This window comes from Fusarium sambucinum, chromosome IV, assembly GCF_050947815.1.
Source record: "Fusarium sambucinum isolate potato_lamoka chromosome IV, whole genome shotgun sequence".
Classification (NCBI taxonomy): Eukaryota; Fungi; Ascomycota; class Sordariomycetes; order Hypocreales; family Nectriaceae; genus Fusarium; species Fusarium sambucinum.
The window spans coordinates 6373866-6401246 of NC_139291.1; the positions used below are offsets into that span (position 1 = coordinate 6373866).

General features: G+C 48.5%; 8 protein-coding genes across 8 annotated transcripts; 4 read left to right on the forward strand and 4 right to left on the reverse strand.

Moving 5' to 3' along the window:
- Positions 1–485: 485 nt before the first annotated feature.
- On the forward strand, positions 486–1433 carry FSST1_002093 (tRNA 2'-phosphotransferase; the record flags this gene model as incomplete). The annotated part of the gene is made up of 2 exons (XM_083228047.1): positions 486–713; positions 801–1433. 2 exons carry the CDS (start codon positions 486–488, stop codon positions 1431–1433), a joined length of 861 nt encoding a protein of 286 aa, XP_083092275.1.
- Positions 1434–1712: 279 nt separating this feature from the next.
- On the reverse strand, positions 1713–2655 carry FSST1_002094 (double-stranded RNA binding motif domain-containing protein; the record flags this gene model as incomplete). The annotated part of the gene is made up of 2 exons (XM_083228048.1): positions 1713–2413; positions 2469–2655. 2 exons carry the CDS (start codon positions 2653–2655, stop codon positions 1713–1715), a joined length of 888 nt encoding a protein of 295 aa, XP_083092276.1.
- An 834-nt stretch (positions 2656–3489) lies between these two features.
- FSST1_002095 (Efg1 domain-containing protein) lies at positions 3490–4453 on the reverse strand (the record flags this gene model as incomplete). Its single annotated transcript, XM_083228049.1, has 2 exons — positions 3490–4088; positions 4147–4453. 2 exons carry the CDS (start codon positions 4451–4453, stop codon positions 3490–3492), a joined length of 906 nt encoding a protein of 301 aa, XP_083092277.1.
- A 619-nt stretch (positions 4454–5072) lies between these two features.
- Positions 5073–8441, forward strand: FSST1_002096 (uncharacterized protein; the record flags this gene model as incomplete). The annotated part of the gene is made up of 5 exons (XM_083228050.1): positions 5073–5652; positions 5711–6331; positions 6381–6950; positions 7010–7102; positions 7153–8441. The coding sequence occupies 5 exons, from the start codon at positions 5073–5075 to the stop codon at positions 8439–8441; spliced, it is 3153 nt and encodes a 1050-aa protein (XP_083092278.1).
- Positions 8442–9007: 566 nt separating this feature from the next.
- Positions 9008–12830, reverse strand: FSST1_002097 (serine/threonine-protein kinase; the record flags this gene model as incomplete). Its single annotated transcript, XM_083228051.1, has 4 exons — positions 9008–9282; positions 9337–12440; positions 12527–12722; positions 12797–12830. 4 exons carry the CDS (start codon positions 12828–12830, stop codon positions 9008–9010), a joined length of 3609 nt encoding a protein of 1202 aa, XP_083092279.1.
- A 4425-nt stretch (positions 12831–17255) lies between these two features.
- Positions 17256–19337, forward strand: FSST1_002098 (F-box/LRR-repeat protein; the record flags this gene model as incomplete). Its single annotated transcript, XM_083228053.1, has 1 exon — positions 17256–19337. One exon carries the CDS (start codon positions 17256–17258, stop codon positions 19335–19337), a length of 2082 nt encoding a protein of 693 aa, XP_083092280.1.
- A 340-nt stretch (positions 19338–19677) lies between these two features.
- Positions 19678–20834, reverse strand: FSST1_002099 (bZIP transcription factor; the record flags this gene model as incomplete). Its single annotated transcript, XM_083228054.1, has 2 exons — positions 19678–20600; positions 20687–20834. 2 exons carry the CDS (start codon positions 20832–20834, stop codon positions 19678–19680), a joined length of 1071 nt encoding a protein of 356 aa, XP_083092281.1.
- A 943-nt stretch (positions 20835–21777) lies between these two features.
- FSST1_002100 (histidine phosphatase superfamily) lies at positions 21778–22892 on the forward strand (the record flags this gene model as incomplete). Its single annotated transcript, XM_083228055.1, has 4 exons — positions 21778–21813; positions 21897–22563; positions 22637–22745; positions 22820–22892. The coding sequence occupies 4 exons, from the start codon at positions 21778–21780 to the stop codon at positions 22890–22892; spliced, it is 885 nt and encodes a 294-aa protein (XP_083092282.1).
- Between the last annotated feature and the right edge of the window lie 4489 nt (positions 22893–27381).

Sequence of the window (27381 nt, forward strand, 5' to 3'; positions counted from 1 at the left end):
TTTATAACGATCTTTGATGGTCAACTATGTTGCATATTTGCATTTCTGTGTGCGCTATCTAGGGATTGTTGGATGTGATATGACCAATGTTGAAGACTATTGTTTAAAAATCCGCGATACACACAAGTAACTCCCCTTGGGATGCATGTTTTTCATCCTCGTTTAGATTTGTATAATATCACTATGACTGTCCGGCAAGAGAGGGGGTTGTGAATCTTAAAGAAAGAGAGGCTGAGTCAGGCCGAATAATAGTCAGGTTGTCAGTTACCTCCAAGTTGGCCCCACTGGCAGGCTCTCACAAGAATTCCTAGTTAACTTGAGTGATGGCCAGATTGAGATCCTTCATCTTTACATCAAAGTTGAAATCCCCATTTCGTCATTTTATATCTGCAACATACAGAGCTTCAGCTGTGGCTACCAAGGCTAGTTCGCCCACATCTCAACTATTTCATCACAAGGTTTTTGCACGACGCATACACAACATAATGGCTGATGATGCAGCGAGAGAAGATGCCCTTCTCGATGTGGAGGACAAGGTGCAAGACAAACATTCAAAGCCAAGAGGCGGCAAGGGACGCGGAAAAGGCGGAGGAAGCGGTGGTCAGGGTCGAGAGGTGCAGGTGTCAAAGGCCTTGTCCAGGCTCTTGAGGCACCAAGCGGCTAACGCTGGGATTCAACTCGACGACGAGGGTTTTGCGCGCCTAGATGCTGTAGTAAGTGAACGGTTCCTGAAAAGGGTGTTCGAGAGAGCTGCATCGTTCTCTTACGTATATGGTATTTACGCTGACCTGTTCGTCTAGCTTGCATGGAACCCATTGCGATCTCTCAAGGTCACACTTGATGACGTTCAAACGGCAGTCTCTACAGATGGCAAGCAGCGCTTTACTTTAAAGCCAAACCCAGCTACAAACCCATCCTTGGACACAAAGTCCACTTCCCCAGCCGACTACCTGATCCGTGCCAACCAGGGCCATTCAATCAAGCTTGAGTCAGCCAATCTTCTTACACCCATCGCTGTCGAGGCTGGCAACGTGCCTAACCGTGTTCTTCACGGATCATTCTTCTACTTCTGGTCAGCCATCGTGGAAACGGGTGGTCTGAAGCCCATGAACCGCAACCACGTGCATTGCTCAACAGGTACACCTGAGGAAGGCATCGTGAGCGGTATGCGCAGGGATGCCGAGTTGATCATCGAGATTGACATGGAAGAGAGTTTGAAGGATGGCATCAAGTGGTGGTTGAGTGATAACGGGGTCTTGTTGACCGAGGGTGATGAGACGGGCATCCTGAGCACCAAGTACTTCAAGTTGGTTACAGGACGTAATATTGATGTTGGTGTGCTTTGGCAGGATGGGCAGTGGGTGTCGGATCTGCCTAGTGGCATAAAGATAAGTCCTCCCTTCGGCAAGCGGGGGGGAAGGGGAGGTAAATGAAGCGATTCTTAGAGCAAGACTGTGAATAGCAAGGCTGCAAGTTGCAATGTAAAACAGCATGGAATTGTCAAGACTATCTTGGTACGAAAGACTGCCCCCTGAGAACCCTCTAGTCGTACCCATTCCTCCAGACTCCCGATCATAATGCATCCTATGTATGCCCTAACCATTTGCGAGGAAACGGCAACAGAAACAAGAAAAAGAAAAAGAAAAAGAAAAAGAAAAAGAAAAAGAAAAAGAAAAAGAAAAAGAAAAAGAAAGAGAAAGAAAAAACCAAGCTCATTTTGAACCGGAACCAATGATCTCCAGGTACAGCTTATACCTGATGTGCTTCTCATTCTGCAGCCACTCTAGAGTCCTCTTCGCAACCATGTCCTCCGTTTGCTGGCGACCCGCGATTCCAGTCACCACCCCCATTTCAGGTGGAATTTTACCATCGTTCTTGAAAATAGGGCGCCCATTCCAAATGTCGTCTCCCACTTCGGCTCGCTGGATGAGATACTCTGGGCTGCCAAAGTCCATCTCCTCACCAAGTTTAGTAACCTGTTCACGCATAGTAGATCCTTGGGCTCCAGCAGGCTGGCCTGGTGGCGGGACACCCTTTGCGCTCGACTGTGAAGAATCAGCCGTGAGCGCACCACCTTCAGAGTTGTTGTCCTCCTCCGCCTTGATCTTGGAATGCACAGGAGATTCGTTGGTAACTGAAGCTGGTCGTTTTTCGCCACGGGGTGATGATGATCCATGGCCTTGGAGCCAGTTCAGGGCTTGCATGGCGGCAAAATTCTTGGCCTTCTGCGCCTTTCCGAACGTTGGAATAGCTTCTCCGGCGTTGTAACCATAGCCTTCTTGGGGGAACTGCTGGCCTTTGGACGGTAGAGTGCAGAGGGCGCGAGATCGTGGGATATTTGTGCCTGAGATACACTGGTTGAAGGTTTCTGTAGTGAACTGGGGACTTTCGATCTTGTTCCTCTGACAGTGTTCTGTGGGAACAACGATCAGTTGATTGGTATCTCAAACATGTTTGGGAATATTTACCGTAGAGCTTGCCCACGTAGGCGTCGTCGACTTCAATATCCTTGACAAAGTCGACAAGCATCGAGACTGCGGCCAGCTGCTGCTTGCTAAGCTGAGCAGGTTTACCGGTGCTCTTCTCCTCTGCCTTTTTATTTTTAGCAAACTCGATAAGTTGATCCCAAGGGATCCCCTGCGCAGTGTTTGTCATGGTTTCGTGTGTAAGATTCAGGAAGTGGAGTTGTCTAAGTGTTGTAGAGGAAAGTAGATAACGCGGAATGAAACGAAAATGGCTGAATGAAGAGAATAAAAGGCGGCCCCGATTGAACAGATGAAAAATAGGAAGTGAAGTTGTGAGCCCTGTGTGTAATTTATAGCTGCGTTTCATGAATCACAGTCGAGGCCTCACGAATCTCTTTGAGGTAAGTAATCGCAACGGCGAATTACAACAATTCGATAATAAGGCAACCAACTAGGCAGGCTCCGCTCGAGGAGCAAGTTGAACTGGCCGGCCTTGGTCAACGTTTCCGATTTATAAAGAAAAAGAACAATGCGATCAATTAAAAAGGCTACAAATGTATTGTAGCTTGATATGTTGGCTGTGATGGTGGCTGTGAGGGGTCTGCATTTAATGACCAGCGTTGGTGGAGCTAGGCCGATTGACAGGCACAAAGAGAGTAGCACATTGGCATCGCAATCTCTTACGACTCTATTGATGCTTTATAGCTATCTTGTATGAATTATCTGCCCAAAAGCTACTGTAATTGATGAAGACTTGAGACATCTAAAATCTGTCCATGACTAAAAAATGCTATAGATAGTTTCAATATCTCACATGATCAGGCTTTGGCGTGACGGTACGAAACCAGGCTGAGAACTTGACAGCGCTATATATGTGTTGGTTATAGACAGGCGCAACATATGGTCGACCCATCGGTCTCACAGGGTATCTATCAGCAACTGTGAATGCAATATGTAAAAACTCCTTCCATGCCCCCTGCAATCGGCTCGGCTTCCCTTTCTGCCTCCCGTACCCCAGAAGTAATTAATCCTCTTCAAAGAAACCGCCATCATCACTATCGTCATCGTCGTTCTTGACAACAGGCTGGGCGCCTTGACGCTCTGCAAGTCGACGCTCTCTGCGGTTCTTGGGAGCAGCCCCTGGCTTGCCCTTGGTGTAGGACGTGGGCTTGGCTTCGGGCTTGGGCTGCGCCTTAGGAGCAGGCATGGCCTTGTCATTGCCTGTTGCCGCCTGGGACTTGTTCTGGTTGTGTTTTGGTTGGCTTCCTTCTGAAACTTCGGGTCGCCTTTCTCTGATGGTCCGTAGCGCGTGAGGGCCACCTTTCATTGCTTGCTGAATTTCCGACCACATCGGCGGCCTCTCTGTATGCAATAGACCTCTATGCTTGAGAGGTGCGTAGTCAAGCTTGTCGTCGTCTTTACCCTCCTCTTCTTTCTCCGATTTGGCACTGGTGTAGAGGCTGATATAGGGTTCGGCGTGAGGAAAGTGCTGAGTGTATGCCTCGTCCACTTCGGCAACATGCAAATCACGCTTCAATCCTTCAAGCTCGTCTGTTTCTGTCGATTCGGTCTCATCAATCTTTTTGCGCAACTGTTTTGCTAATCTCGATGCCTTCTTTCGCTCTATTTACGCAGTTAGTCTTCTTGTTCGCTCGCGACACACAACTGGAGAATGCCGTACCAAAAAATCGAACCATGTGGTATTTCGAGATCATGGCGCTTCGTAGCCTTTGGAAGCTCTTGTCCGAGACTGTAGACTTGAGCGCGCCCAGCTCTCGTTCAAGATCGTTGCGGACATTAGCGGGTAGTTCTTGGTTTCGGTTGAGGAGTCGCTCAATTGTGCGGGTTCGCTTCTTGGCCCATGTTGAAGTCCCTTCGTTTGGTCGATGCCTCGTCTTGCTTTGCTTGCGCTTCTTGGCGCCATTGAATGATCCTGAATCACGAGGTTCTGGCGAGCCAAGCTCGGAATGCTCTCTCTTTTGTGCCATGATAAAGCGATCAAATATCTGTATTGATTTTGTGGTGGAGTGGTGTTTGCACAACTGAACGAAGGAGAAAAGAAAGCGTAGTTAAGGAAAAAAAGGCTGAATGTATCTACGAAACGACTTAGAAAATGGCCAACTTTTTTTTTACTGGCGGGGGCAGGGGCTTTGATGCAGTTAACGGTACCTTATCTTATCATGTGCATACAGATTAGGACTAGCCGCAAATATCTTGTGTGGGGAAGGAGGTCTGGGTCTGTTCCTGGAAGATCGATCCATCTAAGCTCAACACCTGCCATCCAATACCAAACAATATTTACTTTACTTCACAATCCAACGGCCCTTCTCTTTTGTTATCCATAACACCAGATCATAGCAATCTGTTCTAGATAAAGCTGGCATATACTTATTGACTGTCACCAGCTGCTAAGATATTTCAAAATCAAGTCACAGAACTATATTGATTTAATAGCTCTTGTCTCAACTCTCCGCCCACGCCAGAGCTTGAATCGCATCAAATGCTTATTTACCCAGGAGAGCTTATACTGTTCTATAATTGAAGAGTTGGACACTATTTACAGCTTCTTGCATTGACTGCGCGTCCTTGAGCTAACCCTGTGGCGCCATGGATCGCCCTGAGCCGGGACTCGTTAAGTGGTCATCCAACCCTTCTTATGACAACTTCATTCATATCAACCTTCAGCATCGTGTAGTCCAGGTCTACGAGCCAACTGGCCACGCGAGAACAGGCCGCTTCGATTACCAAAAACTCTCTCGACATGATGATTTCCCTCCTCTCACAACTTACGACTGGTCACCAACGAACCCTGGCCTTCTCGCTGTTGGAACTGGAAGTGGCATTGTGAACTTGCTCAAGATTGATGATGGTTCTAATGCGTACGTTGAGCTGGGCCTCAAGATGTCTCGAACCTGCCAAGCTGTTGCCTTTAACACTACAGGACTACTGGCTGTCGGTCTTGACAGGGTCCGAATGGACCAATGTCTGCACATCTGGGATGTTAGTCGACTGTCTTCAATAGACAAAAACACGAAAGGATTCCCTTCAGACGCAAGCAATATTGCAGACCCGAAGACCCGTTTAGAACCTAGCGTCTCTGTGTCGAGTATAAAATTCTTCGAGGACAGCCCTCAAACTCTCGTTGTCGGCATCAAGGCACAAGGCCTCCGGATACACGATCTTCGAGGTAAGCCTATGAATGAACCGGTGATTCTGTGCAAACTGACCCCGATATCTCTGGCTAGATCCTGGAAGCATTGTGACTTTCCAGACTAAATGTAACAACAACCTCACAATCGACTACGCCGATCAAAACTACTTTGCTTCATCTGCCCTTGACCATCCTGGTGTAATGATATGGGATAGGCGGGCTACATCACGGCCCGTGGCATCTCCCACATACATGCAAGCCATCGAAGAAGACGAGCTTCCGTGGGGTGGAGCATTGCGTCTTGATCAAGTGATAGAGACCGATTCTGATCCTTTCTTGGCAGAAGGAAAATATTCTCTTGTCCGCTCTCTTCGTTACTGCCGTGATCACCGCGGATTGCTTGCTGTGCTATCCCGTACTGGTCAACTCAAGGTTTTGAACACCAATAAAGAAGCCCCATCTGCCGGTTCCAGCAACCCAGAACTTCTCCAAGTTCAAAAGTCATACGAGATGGACGTCTCATATGTTGAAACGTCGAGAAAGAATGACCGTATTGTTGCCTTTGACTGGGTGACATTGAGCTCCCCAGTACTACGTCCCCGACTACTTGTCTTACGGGCCAACGGGAACTTTGAGATTCTGGAACAGCCATCACAGACCTCGGATCATGTCTACAAGCTTGTGCCATGGAAATCGCCACACCGTGGACTTGAAGGTAAATTAAACCGACTTTCCACAAACTTATCGGATCTAACAATATCCAGAGGGGGGTCCATATCATAGTATAATGCAATTCGAGCCTTCACAGGCCCCGGATATTCTAGGTCCACTACTAATCGAAGAAGCGCTATCAGATGTGCCTCTTTTCGGGTCGGATAGAGCAAGTATCCGGGCCGACACAGGAGCTGCACTAAAGGCAAATAGTATGTCTTCGGTTATTATAGAAGACATTGGGGCAACGTCGAGACCACTTCCTGAAGCCTTCCACAAAGCATCTACCGTGGCTCCCAAAATCAGAGCATTGCGTGCCTTTGTCAGAGACGAGTTTCAGGCGCCCAAGGGAATCAAGCCACGTGCCGGTGACACAAAGATCGTGCAAAGCGAGACGAGCGAACTGTCTCTGGCTTCAGACAGTTTGGGCTCATGTAGAGAAATTCACGATGCCTTATTGGCTTCACTCGCTGAGGCGGAAGGTTTGCCAAGAGAAGCACAGAGTGTGCTTGACCACGCAATGCTGTTACGTGCCAAAGAGAAATATCTCTTTGACGCGGTAGCAAATAGAGATATTGTGGCAGATGACCCTTGGGTTAAATACATCTGGGATTGGGTTGCAAGTAAGTACATCAGTAGCTCGGAATGACACTACCCTCGCAATATGCTTACACATCTTCAGGTGCTGAAGACTTTGCCGATGATGGAGGAATGGTACTCTCAAATATTGATATGAGCTACCTAGGAGTTCATTCAATATGGACTAACAGCCTTGGTAAGTGCTGTTCTTTTTCGTTTCAAGAGCAACAGTTGACACCATGATAGGCCGTGACCCTTCCACTCGCCTACCCCCTGGCACAGCACCTCCTGATCGTTCAACGTGGGAGCGCAGCATTGCGAATTTCTGCAAGAAGAAGCATCTTCCTAAATTTGATGCATTAGTGACCAAGTGGCCTGCCCATCGCCAACTCTGCCTCGATGTATGCGGCTGGGGCGATTCAGAAAAACATGATCCCAAGGGCCGTAACCGCAATGCAGATCCTGAGTATCCGACCACCATCCACACTATGGCTGCTGCTCGAGCGTTATTCGCGGGTGATCGCAAGGAAGCTATTCAGATCCTCAAAAAAGCTAGCACTGCGCATCCAGAACTACTCTTCGTATCCTTGGCACTGCAGCTCATGGGCGATGATAACAACACGCCTGCAAAGGAAAAGCTTGACTTTGATGAAGCGGTCGCCTCAAAGACTGATCCCTATTTGCGAGCCATTTCGTCACTCATTGCTACGGGTGATTGGACGGCGGTAGCCAGCCAGCTTTCTCTCCCCTTGTTGGATAGGGTGTGTATCGCGATACGCAACTTTGATGATGATCATCTTACTCAGTGGCTCAACGAGCAAGTTGATCTGGCAATAGCAGACGGTGACATAGAGGGCGTTGTCCTCACTGGTATCACAGAGCCCATGGTTGACATATTTGCTCGTTACATCCAAAAGTTCCACGATGTTCAAACAGCAACACTGGTCCTTTCGATCTGCGCGCCTCGATACATCGATGACATTCGCTGCCGAGCCTGGCGCAATGCATACCGTTCCCATCTACAGCGTCATAAACTCTTCTTCCAGCGTACGAAGTTTGATGTAGAGTCTACTAAACGCTCCAAGCGCGACGGGATCCCCAAACTCAAACCGCCTTCGCGCCAGATCGCCCTCCGCTGCGTCTTCTGTGACGCTGAGACGTCCCTAGCAAATAACGCCAGCCATCCACCACATCTTGGGGGTGGTTCTGCTGCACAAGCATCATCAGCTCTCGAGTCTCGTAACCCGCTTCTCGCGACGAGCATCAACGCAGGTGTGAGTTGCCCAAATTGTGGTCGACACCTTCCACGATGTGTAGTCTGCCTTGAGATTGTCGGTGTACCACGCTCTGACAAGCCGGAGGAGAAGAGTGAAGCCAAAATGGCCGGTCAGTTTCCAACATTCTGCCTCCGTTGTGAACATGTTTTACATCTTGATCATGCCCGGCAGTGGTTTGCCAGACACGTTGAGTGTCCGGTTCCAGAGTGCCGATGCCGTTGCAATTTCAGAGCAAATCCTGAACTGAGTTACCGTTGAGGATGTGAGCAGAAACATAATGGTTGGGATCTACTCCTAGTGTGAAGATTCGCCTGGCGTTTTATTTTGAGACACTCGAGAAGGCATATATATATATATACATTTTAAATATTGATAATCACGTCTATCTTCAATTGCTTCTGGATATGAGGATGCTTTATAACCTGCATTCTTCGCTCTATCGCAATCTCGCCAAAAATCAGCAGCCCAAATCAACTCCCGCCAATGCGCCCAATCCATCCATATCCTTCACGCTCTTTGAGAATACGGTCTTTGTATCCTTCGTTCCAGAGTAATTCGTAGGGAAATGTTCATCCTAGCCTTTCCGGCTTTCCATATCGTGTTTCGAGCAAGTATTGTGCGTTCTCCTCTATCTTCATTGAGGTTGCTCCACGCCAATCATATCTAACGCATATAAGACACAAAAGAAAAAAGTAATGAGGTCTCGTGAGTCCAAAAGGGGGTATTGTGATCACGAAGTGAATCTTTAGATAGCATGTCAGAGTGTCTTGCTCATCGACACCTCTTCATGTTTATTATGTTTGAAAACGTGTCAAGTTGCGAACTCATTCGTCATCCGTAGCCTGACACCAAGGGTGCTCTAGCACCTGGTTAATGTCGCAGCGTTTGGCAACATCTCGATCTAGCATGCAGCGGATGAGGTCGATGCTCTCTTCGCTAAGGACATAGGGTATTCGCAGGTCACGATCCATGATTTCGTCGATGCTGTAGAAAGGGTTCTCCTTGTAGATGATAGTGTAGAGGAGGATACCCAAAGCCCAGACATCTTGCTCCATGCCCCGATAAGGCTTGCCAGCGAGAACTTCAGGGGCGGCATAATCTATTTGAAAGTTAGCATATTGTTCAGCATCCCAATCGAGCATCATAACCATACCGATTGTCCCAACGAAAACATCAAAAGGACCGCTCTTGATATATGCCGCACTTCCGAAATCAATAAGCTTGATGTTGCCCTCTCCATCGAGGATCACGTTCTCGTCCTTGATATCGCGATGCACCACCTTTGCTTTAGTGTGTAGGTGATGGATAGCATTTGCGACTTGGACGAAGATGCTGCGACACTCAGCCTCATCCATGTTTGTTCTGAGTTCGATGTAATCGAACAGATCCATGCCAGGTAGTCCATGGGGAACCATCTCGATGTAGTAGTTCACGTCATCTTCAAAGAAACCCTGCATTTCAACAATGTTGGGGTGCCGTAACTCGGGCCTGCGAAGATACTCAAGAACATGAACTTCTAGAGGCACAGTACCCAACTTCCTGTCTCTGGTCCAAGTGTCCACGAGAATACGACGTTTGGTGACGTACTTAAGCACGATCTTCTTGTTCGACTCCTTATGCCGAGCCAGTTTCACTTGACCGTACGCACCTTGGCCCATTTCCTCAAGTATCGTGTAGTCGTTGATGGTTTTCTTATGTGGGGGCTCAACAACCTTTGGAACTGGTGGTGCCTCTTCAGGCTTGGGCTTTGCTTGCTGTCCTGTGATCTTAGCAGCGGCATGAATGGCAGCATCTTTCAGATGCTTAGAGAGCGAGCTTGCAGCATTCAACACATTCTTTCGGGGCGTCTCATCATCTGAGGGAATCTCCAAAGGCGTATGGGCCGGAGTCTGGCCTGGCGATGGTTGGTGGAGGGGTGTGAGGGCACCAGACCGAGTAGGAGTTTCGATGGTGAGATGAGGCTGGGTGCCATGAAGATGGCGTGAGTATGTAACCCACAAAGCATACACTATTTCTGAATGGGTCACTTCGAATGTTGCTTCATCACTCCCAATGGCGTTGTCCTCGTCACTACCTTCAGCGACAGTCTCGTTCACCACAAGGGTCTTCTTTTCACTCTTGACTACGCGCATCTGAACGTCAACCTTCAGATCGGACCCGTCACGATGCTTCGCGCTTAATCCCGCCGGGTGGAGGAAAGCTGACGCAGCATCGGGCCTGTTTTCTTTCAGAGCAAGGAACGCCGATGCCTTTCTGAAACGGTGTTCAGGGACTACCATACCATCGAGGAGCTGGATACCGTCCTCTTCTATCAACGATTCAAGAATTTTGTCGAATTCTGGGATCAGGGCATTGATCGACATTCCATCCGCCCTTTCGAACCCGAAAAGTGCACCGCAAAAGGCAGAGTTCGAGCTTCGAACTTTGAGAGACTCAGGCTCCACCACAATGATTCCAGCCATATGAGGAAACGTTGACACTCGAAGCTCGAGCTTGCCTCGGGTTTGCTCGATAGTACAGGGAATGTTGACTTGAGGCGAGTGAGGACATGTAAAATATCTTCGCCTCGTAGCTTGAGCAAAATCAATCTCCCCAGTGTTGGGGTCTATACCTTGACGAGGTATCCGTGGAATCAGTCTCGCTATGTCAAAGCCAAAGGAGATGGACTCGAATCCCCAAATAGGAGCAGTGGATCCCGATACTCTTTGGACAATTCCCTCTTCATCCAATGTGATATAAGCAACATCCTCGTGAATCTCTTCCAGGACCCAGATCAAGCCGACCTTTTTTTCCTTCACCCAGAGACTCGCAGAGCCAGTTGCACCATTGCGCTTTTGAATTGGAACAACATCACCGCACAGCAATACTCCTCTGGATGAATTAGTTTGGTTATGGCCGTGGCCGCCACCTCCAACTTTTGGGGGGTTGGGGTCGCCACTGTGAACCGTTTGTGCACGTCTTTGCGTGTTACTGCGTGGCTGGGTCCTTGAGTTGGGCTTACTTAGGAGCTGGGCTGTTATCCCAGATCTACCATTAAGCAATGCCGAAGCTGCTGAAGCGGCAGGTGTAACTTGGCCAGAAGGTGCCTGGCCCTCGCTGTACTCGTCCGGCTGGTTCAAGAGTTTTCGCTCCAACCATGATCTTCTCTCCTCCTGGACGACCTCCAAGATGCCCATCTTGCGTACCTCTGCCTTGGTCACGCCAAACACTAAGCAGGCGAGATCGTTGGCTGCGATGATGGTCCATGGAGGTTTAACTTCTGTTGTAAAAATCGCCTGCGCAGCGGGTACCCAGCGATTCGTGTGACCATGCACAGAGGGGCCTAACTGAGTGGGGAAATTGGCTGTTGTGGCACTGGGAAGTTGCGTCAAAGACGCAGCGCTCAGTGGTTCTTGATAGATGGTCTGACCTGTCAAGAATGGCTGGGAGACTGTGTCTATCAACTTGTCTTGAGCTGAGACCGCCGTGATATCCGTCATGGTTCGCTTCAAGGTCAGCTTCGGTCGGGCGGGTGCCGACTTGCGGCTCGCACTTTCGCTCTCATTTGTTGATGTCGGTGGTTGATCCGATTCCCGACCAGTTTCATGGGCTACCGGTTCAAGATTGTTAGATCTTCTTGTCGTTTCAACCCTCGACCTCCGAGGAGGTGGCGACGTCTGGTGAGGGCTTGTTAAATCTGTACTCGATGCTCGGGGATTAAAGTTTTTGTCAAAGACGTTTTCCTGGGAAACCTCGGCAGGGCCGGTCAAAGGTGCTGGTGTATAAGACTCGTCGGGGTTTGGCAAGTTTCCGGCCCTGATGAGTTGTGCCTGGGCTAGCAGGTCAAGCATATTCTGAGTCTCTACATCACCGCTTACCCTTGCCTGAGCACTTGCAAGAGCCGCCTGCGACGAGCTCATGGGAAGTCCCATGTGGTCTTTCATGAACTCAATAGATCGCTTGAGAACATTTTGTCTGTTGTGTAGGAAGTCTTCTGACTGATTGGCGAATGAGAAAGAATGAAGAGATTCGGACGGAAAGCGGGAGAGGTCGTCAGCGAAACTTGGAGTTGCAGGGCCGCCTGTAAGTGATAAGCTGCCTACGCTGGCGGCCATGGCACTCATTGAGGTGGACCGAGTAAGTGCGGCAACAGATGGGCTTCGTGAAGACGCTCGAGATCCTGGTAGTGTTGGGTTTCTCGATGGCGGGCGTTGTTGTCTAATTCGTCGAAGCCCAGAGAGGCCTAGGCCATGCTCGTGATCGGTCAAGATGGGAGACCTATAAATGATATGGTGGTCAGCATTAGCCAACAGAGGTTGGGCGCCACTTCGGCGTTGAGTGACGCATGATCCCACTCGACATACCTGGCGATAGCTTCAAGGTCAGCGGCTGCTGCCGCTGCTGCGGATGCATCCAGAGACATTCGTGCTCTACTCCTATCCTGGGTCGATGAGTTTCGAGCGGCTGCCAAATTCCCCGTGCTACGATTCTTTGGCAGAGAGAGCGCCATTGGAAACTTCTCGCGTCCGCGTTGATCTTCTCCCGTGTGGTTTTCGGCTCCTGTCATTAAACATTGTGGTTAGCTAACGACAAAGAGAAGCCGAGAGAAGCGCCAGGACGCAAGGAAGTAATACCATGATCATTATTTCCACCATGCATCTGTATCATAGTTGGAGTCGGCCAAGGGAAGGCCGAAACCACTGGTTATGTCGTAAGGGCGAGGCCTGCTCTGAGGATGGCGGGGTCGAGCAGGAAATCTCGGTTGGCTCGATTGCCCAGAGTTCGATTAAAATTGAGACCAGCCGTCGCCGCGAAAGGAAGTCGTGTATTGTATGTTTATCCAAAAAGAAAACAGTAGGTTTTTAGCCAAGTTATGAATGCAGAAACGTCGTGTTATTGATATTCGAGGGTTGAGAGTCGAAGGGTGACGGTTGAGATTGTCGAGGATGGGGGCGTATTTGCAGGGCTGTGTCTTGGCTTGTGACCTGAACCACAAAGGAAACAGTCGCTATGAGTCGTGTGAGAGAGATATCAAGGGTAGTGGATGTGAGAGGAAGATTCAAGTTTCTTAAAGATATAATATGCAAAAAAAAAGAAAGAAAAATGTTTGATATATTTGCAACGTTGATAAGAGAGGCAAACATTAATTCGTGAACTTGGATTGTCAAGAAGGTTCATCGAGTATGAGCGAATGTTGAACGTGCTCGCCCAAATGATGGATGGGGATTTGGGTCGTTATCATAGGCTGCTCTCCAGACTTGTGAACTTATTAGATAACCTGATTGGTTCAATTAGAATCGTAGCCACTAGCTGTAGTGCTTTCCCAGCCCTGGACGACCCCCAACTGCAGGAGGGTTACAAGGCCAATGGATCGCACCTAAGGGGTTTGGGTAGCACGTTGAGGCCATGGAACCGTTATAAGCCAATTTGCACCCATCATTGAAATTGAACCTAGTCTACCTAGCAAGGCAAATGACGCAGTGGTTTTCCTGCTTCCGCACAACCCGATGTCAAGTGAGATCTTGTTAACTCAGCTCCAGATTGTGTTTTTTTTTGTGTTGCAGCTCAAAGGTATCCAGACAAGCCAAGTGTGACCCGTAATGTCAATAAAGTCTTGTCTTTCAAAGGTGATTACTACTCTTACTTGCGACAATTAATTTCCTGGAAACAGACCGAACTGAACACTGCATATAACTCAATGTTCCTTTCCAAATCATAGAGAGCCGTTATAGACAATTCAAGATTAGCGAAAAGCCCAAGGAGAAAAGAACTCACCGTGAAAAACAAACACATGCATAACACTCCCCGAGAATAGCCCTAGCCCAACCAAACATTAAGTATGTAAATCAAAGAAGCTGCCCGTTCCTTAGACCCAAGACCTTTGCCCCTTGCTACCCGTGGTAACTCAAAACTTAGATTCAATGTAATCAAAAACTTAAAATGTCATGTGTATAGCATATCTAACGCAGGTCTTGGTATATAACAAGCGTTATACCCCAAAACCTGGGAAATCCACAATTCGATTGTTGGTGGAGAAATCATTGCCATGAAGAAGAAAATGCTTCTATATCTTAACGCCCACGTGCAGTAATTCTTGGAGGAAACGGCTCAATAATATGCAGATATTTCCTGCCAATAACTGTGTCGTTGGATACAGAATATGCATACATACAAACTAACCTAGATTGCCAAGGAGCCTGTGAGCCTCAAGGTTTTTACGATTGGGAAAGGTGATTAGATAAGGGAGAAAGCGACAGCAAAAGGGTTGGTATGATTTCAAACTTTCTGTCCAGATTCCCGGGTTGTCTTCGTACACGAGAATGCATAGAAACATATATGGTGGTCATAAGCTCATTAAGTCACTGATAACATAAATGAGCAGTGTGGACGGGCCGGGATGAGGCAATTCTAGAAATTGAACTTGGATTAAAGGCAGTCCTTTTCTTGAGTATTGACCGCTGGTATAAGCCTGACCATTATCCATATCTACAAACCCAAACGTGACCGAGTCAGACGATTATCCCAATAGGTCAGACCTCCTGTCATGTCTCAACGAAACATGTTCCAATGGAATAAGTGACCACGCGACTTGAGTGTGGTCGAATGATGTTTTAACTTTCTACTGGATGCACGATTTCCAAAAGACAGCAAGTAACAATGTGATCATCACTCTCGTACTTAATCTGCACTTAATCTATCAGGCGGCAGATGATCAAAAGGGCGTCCACAGGTTGTTCAAGATAAATGTCAACCTATGAATGGAATGACGCCTGGTGATCTTAATAGCGCGTTGCCAGTCCTACCATAATGCGCATTAGCAATTCAAATTACCTTCCTACCATATCTATTTCCGGAATGGTCTCTACAGAAATGTCTTGTATTGAAGGATGAAAGATGCCTCGCCATGGAGCCCCCAAACCAAAACCTACGATAAGGAATCGGGTTGTTATCGCCCGGGTCACATACAGTAGAACGCGGGGTCAAATGCTCTGAAGTCTTGGAAGGATGAGGGGCATCCTTCCATTCTTCCATTCTAGTGGGGGCTTCCCCAGGCTTAAATTCAGTCGAGACTGAATGAGGAAGGAACCAAGACGAGAGGCGTTGAGCCAACATAAGAGTAATTCTCCAAGTAGAAAGTGGTAGAAAAAGTAGGCTAATTTAGGTATGTACTATTATGTGGTGCTTTTGATTTGTTTGAGTCCCACGAATAGGTATCCCCTCAGAGGCCAGAAGGCATTCTGACCGCCTTCCAGAACTTGGTTAATACCTAAGTCGGCTTGCAGTACAGTAGACATGTATGTACTGTACATAACATGGATGCGGAGAAAGCTGTCTTCCCATGGTTGGCCCAGCCTCAAGCCATGGAACCTTGAGTCAGGGACGGATTCTCTATCGTGCTTTAATACAGGTCGACGTGCAGTAGTCAGAGGCAAGGTCCCTGAGTCTGTGGTGCCATCTGGCTGAAGCAACGGCTGGTAACCATTCACAGTAATGATGGTCGTTGCATGCCTCAGTTGATCAGGTTTAGCGAGCCCAACTTATGTTGGCAGTCAAATAACAATTCAATGTCTTGTCAGAAATAGTCAAAGGGTCTTTTATTCTATTCATAGTTGGTAAAACAGCATAAATGTGGGAGATAAAAAGTAGTGCCACGCGGACACGAGAGAGTGACATGGACCTCCTCCCCGGGTTTGGGATGGCTCGGGTAAGATGCATGAATGAATGGGTGGGGGAGAGCTGCACACCAAAAGGACCCTTTAAAAAGCCCCTGAAGAAAGGCCGGATTGGAAAGACAAAAAGCAAAGGTCTAAAAGCTGACATTAAGAGAGAGAAAGTCGGAGGCAGACGGGGAGCATCTGGGCGAAGCTGTGCCACTGATTGGCTTCCGGGTCACCGTCCCGTTGGATTCTTGGGACTCAGACTCCGGGCTGAGCTGAGCTAGTCTTGTGCACTTGGATGGGTCTCCTTCTCGCCTCGTGTATCCCGCGATGCTGTTCAAAGTCTCATTCCAGCCAGGATTCGCCGAAGCGCTACAAGACGAGCTACCTATGTATCGTGCGGATACAAACGATTCGCCATCCGGGCCGCCAAAAACAGCCGCGTAAGGCCGATCCCCCTCCGTAGCCCACACGATAAGAAAAATTAGTGGGGGACTAGCGATAACCCCCAGGCCCAGAAGTCGGGAACCACATACCTACATACACAAGGGTCCTTCTAGGCTCTCAACCGTGAGGCACATACATACTCGAAACTCTGAGGGATCTAGACAGTCTTGAGTTGTTACTATTGGACTGGTGGATTGTGTTCTAGAGTGAGTTTTGAACAAACAAAAAGCCTCATACTTTTCCCCTCATATTTGGTGACTTTCCTCTGTTCTGGCCTATTCTTTCTTTTCTTTTCTTGTTCTCTCTTCTACTCTTCTTTGGTGATCATCCAAGGTCATGTTCACTTCTCCATGGACATGTGCGCTCTTCTCCAACGATAACTAAAAATTCGATACTGCACCATTGGAACACTTCCCTCTTCGATTACATACCGTACCTAGTACCTACATGAGTTAGATACTGTATGTACTGTACTACTGTACGACGAAACGGCCCCGCTGACCACCCCCACCACCCTCGCCGAGTCGTCCCCATCGTCTGCTGATCTCCTCGGTTTCCCTCCAAAAAACGAGTGGGCAACCTTAACATTGGACCTTTTTTCTTCGGTTCTCCCTAAGCGACATTTTTGGACGAGGTTTCTTTTTTATCTTTGTTTCCTTTCCTCCGTCCGCTCTTGCATTGTCTTGATTCCTTTTTCTCTATCTGTTCGACCTCAATACCTATGCACATCGACTCCCATCCTTCGCTACCTACCTAGCTATGAATTGAGGCCAGGACCCTGCATTTATCCCCCCCTGCCGCTCTGTTAGCGACCACCGAGGAACCTACGAAACACTCCACCATCGACCGACCGACGAGTACAGTACAATTCTTATCGGGGAGTCTTGTCTTGTTCGTCTGAATACTATTACAGCTGCAAGATTCTACATCTAGCTCTTGGACGATAACAATACTCAAAAACTCTCCAATCTATTTCGAATTTCTTACCATGAATGTCTACGAGATCTCGTCTTCCGGCGCTCCGAGCCCGGCCCCAGAGGGCGTATCCACTCCGCCAGCACCGGATATGCCAGTTAAGGGCAAGAACCGACACCGTCTTATTCAAAGAATTCAGCGTATATCATCAACACCCTCGTTGAGTGGTTTGCGCCGCTCCAAATCTGCAGGCAGTCGCGGAAGCCCTTATGGCACGAGAAGCACTCTTTCGTGTGTCAGTCTTGCGGCCACTGGACCACCCCAGCCCCAGGCCCCCTACAGTGCTCGCTCATCAACCCCACAGCCTTCACCTCTTGGTCTGCCCAGTACATCAGGTTCAAGTCCTCAATCTTCAGGAGAGTTCCCATTTGAAACTCCTGGAAGCGAATTGGCTGTTCGCAGAATTGAAAATGTCACGCCAATTACTACACCCATAACTGCTCCTCTTCCATCCGAGTTTCGGTCCAAGCAGGATGTTCAGTTTCGAGTCCGCCCCGGTGTAAAGCCCATCCAGAAGCCTCCGTTCCGCTTCTGGGAAAAGATGCCCAATGAACTTCAGATTCACATCTTCTCTTTCTTTCAGCCTAAGGAGCTTGTTCAGGCATCTCGAGTCTCCAAGGCCTTTTACAAGACCTGCTTTGATGGTCAACTGTGGACATCTCTAGATGCCTCAGAATTCTATCGCGAAATTCCTGCCGAGTCGCTCGCCAGGATCATCATCGCGGCAGGTCCCTTCATCAAAGATCTCAACCTACGAGGATGTGTACAGGTCGAGCACTACAAGCGCACCGAGGTTATCGTCAAGGCATGCAAAAACCTCATGAATGCGACACTGGAAGGTTGCCAGAACTTCCAAAAGAGTACGCTCCATGGCTTGTTGCGAAGCAACGAGAAGCTTGTCAGCCTCAATCTTACTGGGTTGACCGCAGTCTCTAACACATCTTGCAAAATCATTGCCGAATCGTGCCCTCAACTTGAAGCATTCAACATTTCATGGTGTGGCAAGGTGAACGCTAAAGGTGTAAAGGGAGTTGTTGAGGCTTGCCCGAGACTAAAGGATCTCCGCGCTGGCGAGGTTAGCGGTTTCGACAACGTTGCGACCGCCGAAGCCATCTTCAAGACAAACAACCTGGAAAGATTGGTTCTGAGTGGATGTGCCGAGCTTAATGATAAAGCTCTCAAGATTATGATGCATGGCGTTGAGCCCGAAATCGATATTCTGACCGATCGACCAATTGTCCCTGCACGGAAGCTTCGACATCTGGATCTCAGTCGTTGCGTTCAGCTCACAGATGCAGGCGTCAAGGCGATAGGACACTTGGTCCCAGACCTTGAGGGCCTGCAGCTTTCTGGTTGCAGGCTGCTGAGCGATGACGCTCTTGAACCTATTCTTTCATCCACTCCCAGACTAACACATCTCGAACTTGAGGACCTCGAGAATCTCACAAACTCGATTTTGTCAGAGCATCTTGCCAAGGCTCCTTGCGCGGCCTCGATAGAACATCTCTCCCTGAGTTACTGCGAAAACCTGGGTGACACAGGAATGATTCCTGTCATGCAGACATGCACGAATCTTCAAATCATCGACCTCGATAATACTCGAGTCAGCGATCTCGTCCTCGCCGAGGCAGCGGCCATGGTCATGAAGCGCTCTGAACGATCGATGGAAAATGGCACACGGCCTAAACTTAGCCTTCAGATGGTCGTCTACGACTGCCAAAACGTCACCTGGACCGGTGTCCGCGAGGTGCTTTTCCGAAACACCCAAGTCAAGGAAGTTTCAGGCCAACCCGGCCGAGTCAGCTACCCGACCGAGATGATTGGACTCAAGTGTTTCTACGGCTTCCAGATGACTGTGGATGAGCATCAAAAGCGAGTTCTGCGAGGTGATCTGGCATCCGCCGGCCGTCTGGAGAGGAAGTGGGCAGATTACATGCAGGCCACCGAAGAAGCCGGCATGACAGGCGCGGGTTACCGAAGACGCAGGCGTCGAGCCAGAGAAGCCCAGGCCCTTCATCTCGATGAGGAGGACGGTGGCTTTGGTCCTACCGGGCGCCGGAGGGCACGCACCCTGGGCTCATGCACTGTCATGTAAGCCAGGGTTGTGACATGAATGACATAACATGCAGAAGAATGGCATACGAACCTGTTTGGAAACGTATTTCTTTCGGAGTACGGGGCCTGGGTAAAGGATCAGGAGTTAAATCTGGGACAGGCTGATTTATTCTTTCTTTTTACGATGGCGTTGTGGTAGATCAGGGTATTCTCCTCAGATATGGCCATGCCAGAATGGCATTAGATTCGCACATCCTGCCCATATTGTCTTTTGTTTGATATTGTGCACATTTATATAGACATATAAACACGCTGTACGTAAATTCAAGTCAATTCATTTTAAGTGCGCACCCAACTATCACGTCCTTGATATCTTGATATCACATTATCTCCGTCACCGTTCGTTCATCACGAAATGATCTCCACCACTGCGAGTTCCTTGCCAGCTCACCTTCTTCGCCTCCTACAATATCTGACCACTTTTGCAGGAACTCCTCCGTTGCCTCCCAGCTTCTCGCGTCCCAGGGTGTTCCAGTATGTGCACCATTGACGCCTCCCCAGCATGTCAAGTGGTTCAACGAGTCATGAAAGAACTCATCCTCGTCTGTAGGATTCATATACTTGATGATATTATCCCTGATCTCTTTGAATGGAATTACGTCAATGAACGGATGATGCTTGACAACAATCTGTGTCTGAGTGGGACGAAGGTCAAAATGGAGTCCTCGAGACCCGCGCTGAACAGATACAACGATAGCTTGTGCACTGGGGTCTGAGTCGACATCAGCCCGATAGAAAGGAGACGTAGCCTCTTCAGCACAGTACATGGAACGCGTTATCCCGAGGCAGAGACAGTTCTCTAGCATAGCTGAGATTATGCAAATGATGTCGATTTGAAGGTTGTTCTTATATGGGTTGGGGATGATGGGGAGCAGGACTTCTGTCGACGTGTTAGGTACGTGAAGAGTGGGACAGCCGCAGTTGAAGAACAACACCGGCGTTATGTGCTCATCGCAAATAGGATTTTCTGTGAGCCATTTGTCAAAGTCCTTGTAAAAAACGTCCGAGTCCCATGTCTCTGTATGTGTGGTTGATTGGTGTAGCGCTGACGTCTCAGGGTCGTTGTAGAGATCTAAAGGGTTGACAGTCTCTATATCTGGAAGACTACCTCTATCGGGCCTTGGTATAAGGTCTCCTATTAGTTGTGTCTTGTCAAGGGCCCTATCATCCTCCCCTTGTACCTCGGTGCTATGTCCCGCAGCACGGCGCTCTAGCTCTTGTATGCGCTTTCTCTGCTTTTCCCCTGGAGAAGGATCATGTCAGCCACCACGCATGACAAGCTTATATCAGGATGGTGAATATTCTACTACCCTAGACTGGGTAACTCACTGTAGTTCTGCTGAGCTAAGCGGTTCTGCATGCGCCGCTTCTCTGGATCACGTCGCACGACTTTCTTCTTGATAGCTGATGAACCACTTTGCGATGCTTGACTCGCATTTGCTGAGCGCTGAGAAGCACATGTACGATCCTGAACCATTTTATCAGGTTTGATTGATATATATGAGATATATCCCAATAGAAGATATCACCAAGGAACTTGAATATACAGAGTGAAGTTCTCATGAGAATTCGTGTAAGCCGTTGAAATGGCTTATGGCTGACGTGAGCCACTCAATCCACAACCTTCACGCTAACCCATCATCTTAATTCAGCTACCCTAGAGTCTGTCGTGGCACATTGGGTTTATGCCGAATATGCCTGAGGACTTGGAGGAACCTTTACGTTGATCAAGCCTTGGAAGGGCGTTCCGTTCTCTGATGTCTATAGGCGTGGTGATAACCATGTCGACAAGGATTACGACTCAATTTGTCTAGATTCACAAATGTTGTCGTCAAGTTCAGTTGAAGCCCTTGTCTAGTCTAAAGCTAAATCCCATACTAATTGAGGTTTTGACGGACCGAATCCGCCAATGACATTTCTTGCGTGACTGTGTAATGCACATCTCCTACCTGTAATTTCTTCATCCCAAGTTACATTTCCGCGTCATCGGAATTGAGCCCATTGTATTACCAGGCTCAGGATTGGACCGGACGAAACGAAGCGGTTGGCAACGTACCTAGTCTAAACAATAGTTTGACGCTATTTTGATCGCCCCATTTCAGAACGTTGAAGATTCGGACTCCTTCTCTCCGATGTCAGCGGCGTATTATTAATATTCCCGACATACTAAAACATCAAGGAGAGTTCTGTGCTCACAAGAACCTTGACCGTTGTAGCACAGAGCGGCTCCGATATCTCGGCCACCCGCTGACGACTTTTCGGGGAACTGTGGGGCCGTGTCGTTGGAAAGGCATGTGGTCTGCCGAGCACCGAGGTCCCGGGCACATTGCCTACCGAGTCCTCACGACGAACACCAGAACAAGAACTTGGATAGCACATTTATCTCAAAAAGGCCAATCACACAAGTACACATAGGAAATATGTCACTCGAAGTCATCTACGTCACACGTCACGGAGTAAGTTCCGACCCCGCCCTCAAGCAATGTTTGGTTGTATATGTCTCCTTTTCCCGATGTTGATAGACCGGCCTTGAGTTTAGTTCCGGTCCGGCTGGAGTGTTGACCCTTTGACTGGCGTCTACACGGCCGCCATACGGTCTCCCACTGGAATTCCCGCAGATCCTGCCCTGACGTCTTATGGAGTCTCACAAGCCAAAGAGATGGGCAAACATCTCATGACCCTGGAGCCTCCTATCGATGCCGTGTACTCCAGCCCTTACTACCGCTGTCTTCAGACTATAACGCCCTTTGTTGAGCTCAAGCAGCAACGACTCAGAGAGGAACCAGGAACGACACAAGGCTCGGCGCCCGCCACAATTTGTCCAGAACACGGGTTGGGTGAGTTCTTTGGGGCAGCGCCTTTCGACCATCCTATCCCAGCTTCACATAAGCGACTCAAGGAGCTATTCCCAGCATATGATGATAGCTACATATCTGCCATAAAGCCTTCTAGAAAAGGCGAAACGATCGAGGACCTCTATGGGCGTGTTGCATCGGCCGTGCGAGGCATTATTGAGCGTTGCGATGCAGAGGGAAACCGTGCGGTAGTGCTCTGCACCCATGCAGCCGTTGTCATAGCCTTGGGCCGTGTCCTCACAGGGCGTGTCCCCGAAGCTGTCGAAGAAGAAGATTTCCACGCCTTTACGTGCGGTCTGAGCACGTACCGCCGTCGTCGACAAGGCACAGGCACGCAAGTGCCAAGCACTGGTACGTTTACTCTGTAGTGGTTGTCAAGTGACAGGATCTTGGCGATAGAAAATTAACAAACACAACGATATAGACGAATCCCAACCCTTCTTAAGCGAAGCCATCCCTATCAGGCTTGGGGAGTGGCAGTGCGAATTAGACAGCGACTGTAGTTTTCTGAGCTCTGGAGAAGAGCGAGGCTGGTGAGTTGGTTGACAATGACTTTGCTTTTACTCGCTTGCCTCTAGATGTTGGACCGTGCTAACTCAGAACACAGGCGATTTTCCGGAGATGAATCTTTTCCCGGGACTGGCTCCATGTCACAAGGCGATATCGATTCTAAGCTCTAGAGATTTCCATATGATTCGCAAATGGTGTTAGTGGTGAGTGTGCAGATAGGCTGCTAGTAGATGCTAAACTAACACCGGTTGAGGCTCCACGATATGTTGATCAAAGCAACATCCAACGTTTTTGGACCCGTGGTTTTGAGTCGGCAATTGGCCGTGGCGTATCCGTATCCCGGAGGATTCGAATGCTACCAACGCGTATTCAGAGCTTAATAAAATATTTTAATAAATCGATTATCGAACAACTTACAATTCATCTAAAACTTGTCAAACTGCTCGTGTCCTACCCTTGACTCTCATACTAATCCCAAAGAGCTGATTAAAACCGAATGCACCCTTGCGAGGAGCAAGGGCTAGAAATAGAACCACTTATGGATAAATGGCAAGGGTACGGAACTGCCGGCAAAGAGATGTTGGTTTATTCCCGAGATGTCCATGTGTATCCGTACGAAGTCTCAACAAATGGGTTGGACCCCTGGCATTAGATAAGTGCAACGTGCTTGCTTGCATTATGCGGCAGTCGAATAAGCACTGATCTGCAACCCTAGTAAAGGCCAGCCTAAGCCCAAGTTCCAGTAAATATTTACTTGGCTAATCAAGAAAGACATTACTGTGTATTATTGCGCGTTTCATATCCGATTAATTTCGCTGAGAGACAGCGAGTCAGCTGAAAGACAACATGTCAGCGCTCTCGATCCGTAAGGGACCTTCCCTTACGTCGAATGCATGAAAAATTCGACATCTGCATCTAGATGCGGGCCAAATCCATAGTGAGAAGTGACAGAATGTGTCGCATCTTCAGACCCCTGCTTCACTGGGACGATCGAATCAGGCATGTTGAATTGCACTGTAGAAGACGCCTTGCTCGGGTAGGCTATCGTTATAGGCAAAGGTGGTTCGATTGAACAATCCATTACGATTGAGTTGGAAACATTTCTCCGATGGCTGACCGTTGACTAGCGCCTTAACGGACACAACCAACAAGAGTCTTTCAACAAATAGCAAACATCCGTTAACGGGGTTTGCTGGGAACGTCCAACGGCTCGTGTCATCCGTGGTGTACTGTACGAAATTTGAGATGATCGGGGCTCAACTTGAAGCTGATGCGTTGGAGAAGCTCCTCATAGTCGTAGCCATCATCCTTCGAGGTGATCTCCCAGTCTCAATATCTCTTAGGTAAGGAGGCTAGTGCTTGGCTCGGGGACAAGATCCGGAAGATAGCGCTGTAGGCTGGCCATATCAAGAGAAACCTCAGTTTGGTGAAATACCTACCTACAAAGCTAGACACTTTGCATGGGTTGTGTCATCTGTGCATTCCCTGCTTATTGTTGCAGGCTCTTGGTAGTCACTTACCAGGTTAGTTAATCTCGATTGGTCATAGTGACTTTTGGCCCCATTTTGTAGTAAAAGAGGTGAAATTGAGGAGGAAAGAGGGAGAGAAAACGAAAATGACTGAAACTAAATACGTATTGCCATTTTGAGGTAGATTTGTGATTGATATGATTGAATTGCGCTGTGTCCGATAGCTTTCGGAGTATTGGAGAGTTATATGCTTAATTAGGTACCTAGAATGGTATAAAGTGATTCCGAAGCGACGCAGACGCTAGGCGCTTGGGTCATGTGCTTGGGTTTCAACGAAAGGTTAGATATGCTACTATAGACTATGTTATTGTCTTTAACTAAAGCACACGGAAAGAAGGCACGTTCCTATTCCCGGTTTCCACGACTTGAGGCTCAACGCTCAACGGAATGGAAGTCACCTTCCTTCCCATCGAGGTCCACAAGTGCTTCTACCCAAGCGGTTGCTGAAGACGGGATGCCTCAGGTTTCAGCTGAAACAACTCCCTTCAACTGAAGTCAACTGAATTGACCGACATTCTCGTAAACTTGATCCTTAAATCCTCATCCTTGCCGATAGTATATCCGTCATCTCTCATTTTTCTCAACCTGCGACCATACATGCAGTACAGTATGAAGACTCTCGACACCGCCATGAACATCTTTCTGCAACGTTGACCAAATTGGGGTTGGTGAGGTGTGGCTGGTTGCCCGGTGTGCATCGCTATTCGCTGTGTTGGCCAAAGCAACGATAGCAAAAAGCAAAACCGTCATCTGTTGGTGACACAGTTCTCCTTGACCACGCCTGGCTCTCAGCGCAAAAAGCCGATGACGCTCGACCGCATGGCTCCACGGAGACCTAGGGCTATCACGATACCATGACGGCGCCCCAGACGCTATTGCAGCGCGCCTATACTGAGTTGAGTCTGACTCGAATGGCTGCTATCGATCTGGATGTGCCGCCGGCTGCAAGTGTCCGATTATGATACTGAAGATTTGATTTCTGACACAATGAATAGATCATCAGTCCGATTTTTCACTGCACATTTGGAAGCTCGCGCATTGCGAGCGCTGGCCTGCTTGCAGACCAAATTGTGATCGTCACCTCAGACCTAAATCGCCACGATCAAGTCATGTTGACCGGTGAGCTCCTAGGCTTTCAATGAACGAGAGGATCAAAACCCGTGGCCTAGACCTTTCAAGCCGGAAGATCTCTTCTGTCTTTTCCGATGCTACAGGCTAGCCTTTCAAGACAAGCCACGCTGGGCTTGACATGACCCTGCATCGACATCATCCATACAAGGCACACAGCCTAATAGCCGTCACACATTTTCCACTAGAAGAAATGACTTGTCGAGGCTCAAAATTGGGCTTGTTGCTGATGAGCTACCTGCACCAAAGCGGAGCAATACCTCCCACACAAGATACCTGTCAGATTTGACAGTCTTTTGCAAAGTTTCCAGCTTTCATCCACTATTGCTTTCTTTTTTCCCCTTCTTTTCTTTAGCATATGCATCAAAGTGCATATATCCATGTACACCGCTGCTTGAACGTGAGACGTTTCAATGCATTTTTCTATCCCTTAATCTTCCACTACTGTACTATCACGGCAGGCAAGTAGGCAAGTTCCTACAGGACTACAGCTGAGGTCAACTGCAGAATGCCCGATACCATTCGCGGACTACTTGGCTCGTCTTTTAATTGGCCCACTGAAACAAAACTCGCATTGCTGCCCCCTGACCTCATACTGTTTGTCCCCGCTATGGCCAGACGCTCGTTTTATCCCTACAGAGTCCTTATGAACCTGCTGTGACTGTGGCGGTTGTCACTTTACACAATCCAGATTACCCATTTGAGTCAGGAGCCATTACTCAAAAAAAAAAAAAAAAACCACCATACACGTGTATGGTGTCGAGATCTTGCTGGGTTTCAACTGTACATGGTGCCAAGTCTACTAGGTATATTTTCCTCTTATTAACACGGGCTTTTTGAGGGGGGAATAATTAAGAAAACCACACCCCCAGCTTGACCCGGCGGGACGGTTGAGGCGCACGCGCTACTGCTTCAGCAACCAACCAACACTGTATCGAGATTAAAGCAAACAAAATTTCTACAAACTAGCCCTGCCAGCCTGCTACTTGTGGCACCCAAAGCATCAGTGGGGTTGGTCCAGCACAGTGGCAACCCTTGTCCAATACCCTTTGCGCCCACCCCAAGCGAGATCTGTCTGGGATCTATGTAAGCAAGCAGGGTTAGTCCCGGACAGTGCAAATTCGGCTTAACGCGATCTCAAATGAACGGCTACTTATGTACGCTATCCGGGTCAGTCTAAGTAACAAGAAGAGCCGGGGTGCCTTGAACTTTGCTGGCACATCCTAGCACTCGATCATGGCAACGTCGTCAGATGAGTGATTGCCAGAATGGACATGGATTTGCAAATATTTCCCTCGATATGAGAGTTAGCCAATCTCTTAGGTGATTCGCAAAATGGCAGGGAATCGAACCTCTCAGTAAAAAGAGGTGGACAGTATACTTGCTTACCCGAGCAGCACATCGGTTGTTGACTTATTCCTGCAACACTCATCAAGGATCCTTACTTTTCTTTTGCAATCCACCATCTGCCTTGCTTTATTTTGAGTCGCTTGCTTCAAAGATTACAAGCATCAATACTGTGCGCTAAGGTCCGGAGTTGTGTACGTACCTGCTATCGTTATTACGGGATGATCTACTCCGCCCACCTACCCTCCCCTTGCTTCCACGCGATATGGGTTCCACAGGCTTGCTTGAAGCCTCGGGGCAGGTACTTTGCCGTTTCTTTTTTCTCTTTCCTTTTCATTATCAATCCTTCACTTATGCTCCTCTACTTGTGAACGGGAGATCACACTGGGAACCTGGTCTGGGGCAATGCCATCTGGTGGAATACTTGTGTGAAGGACTCCAGTTCTACCATCATGTGCTATGCTGGTTCAAATGCATCATTCATACGATACATGACTGTAGATCCCCACTAGAGATGGCGATAAAGCAGTGTACAGAAAACGGCCAGGCAAAACAGGATGATCGTCCCGGTGCGGGCGGGCGCCCTAGTAGACGTCTGCAGGTGCTGACAGGACACTCTCCGATGTAGGGGCGGTGCTCCGACCCAGTGTAGAAT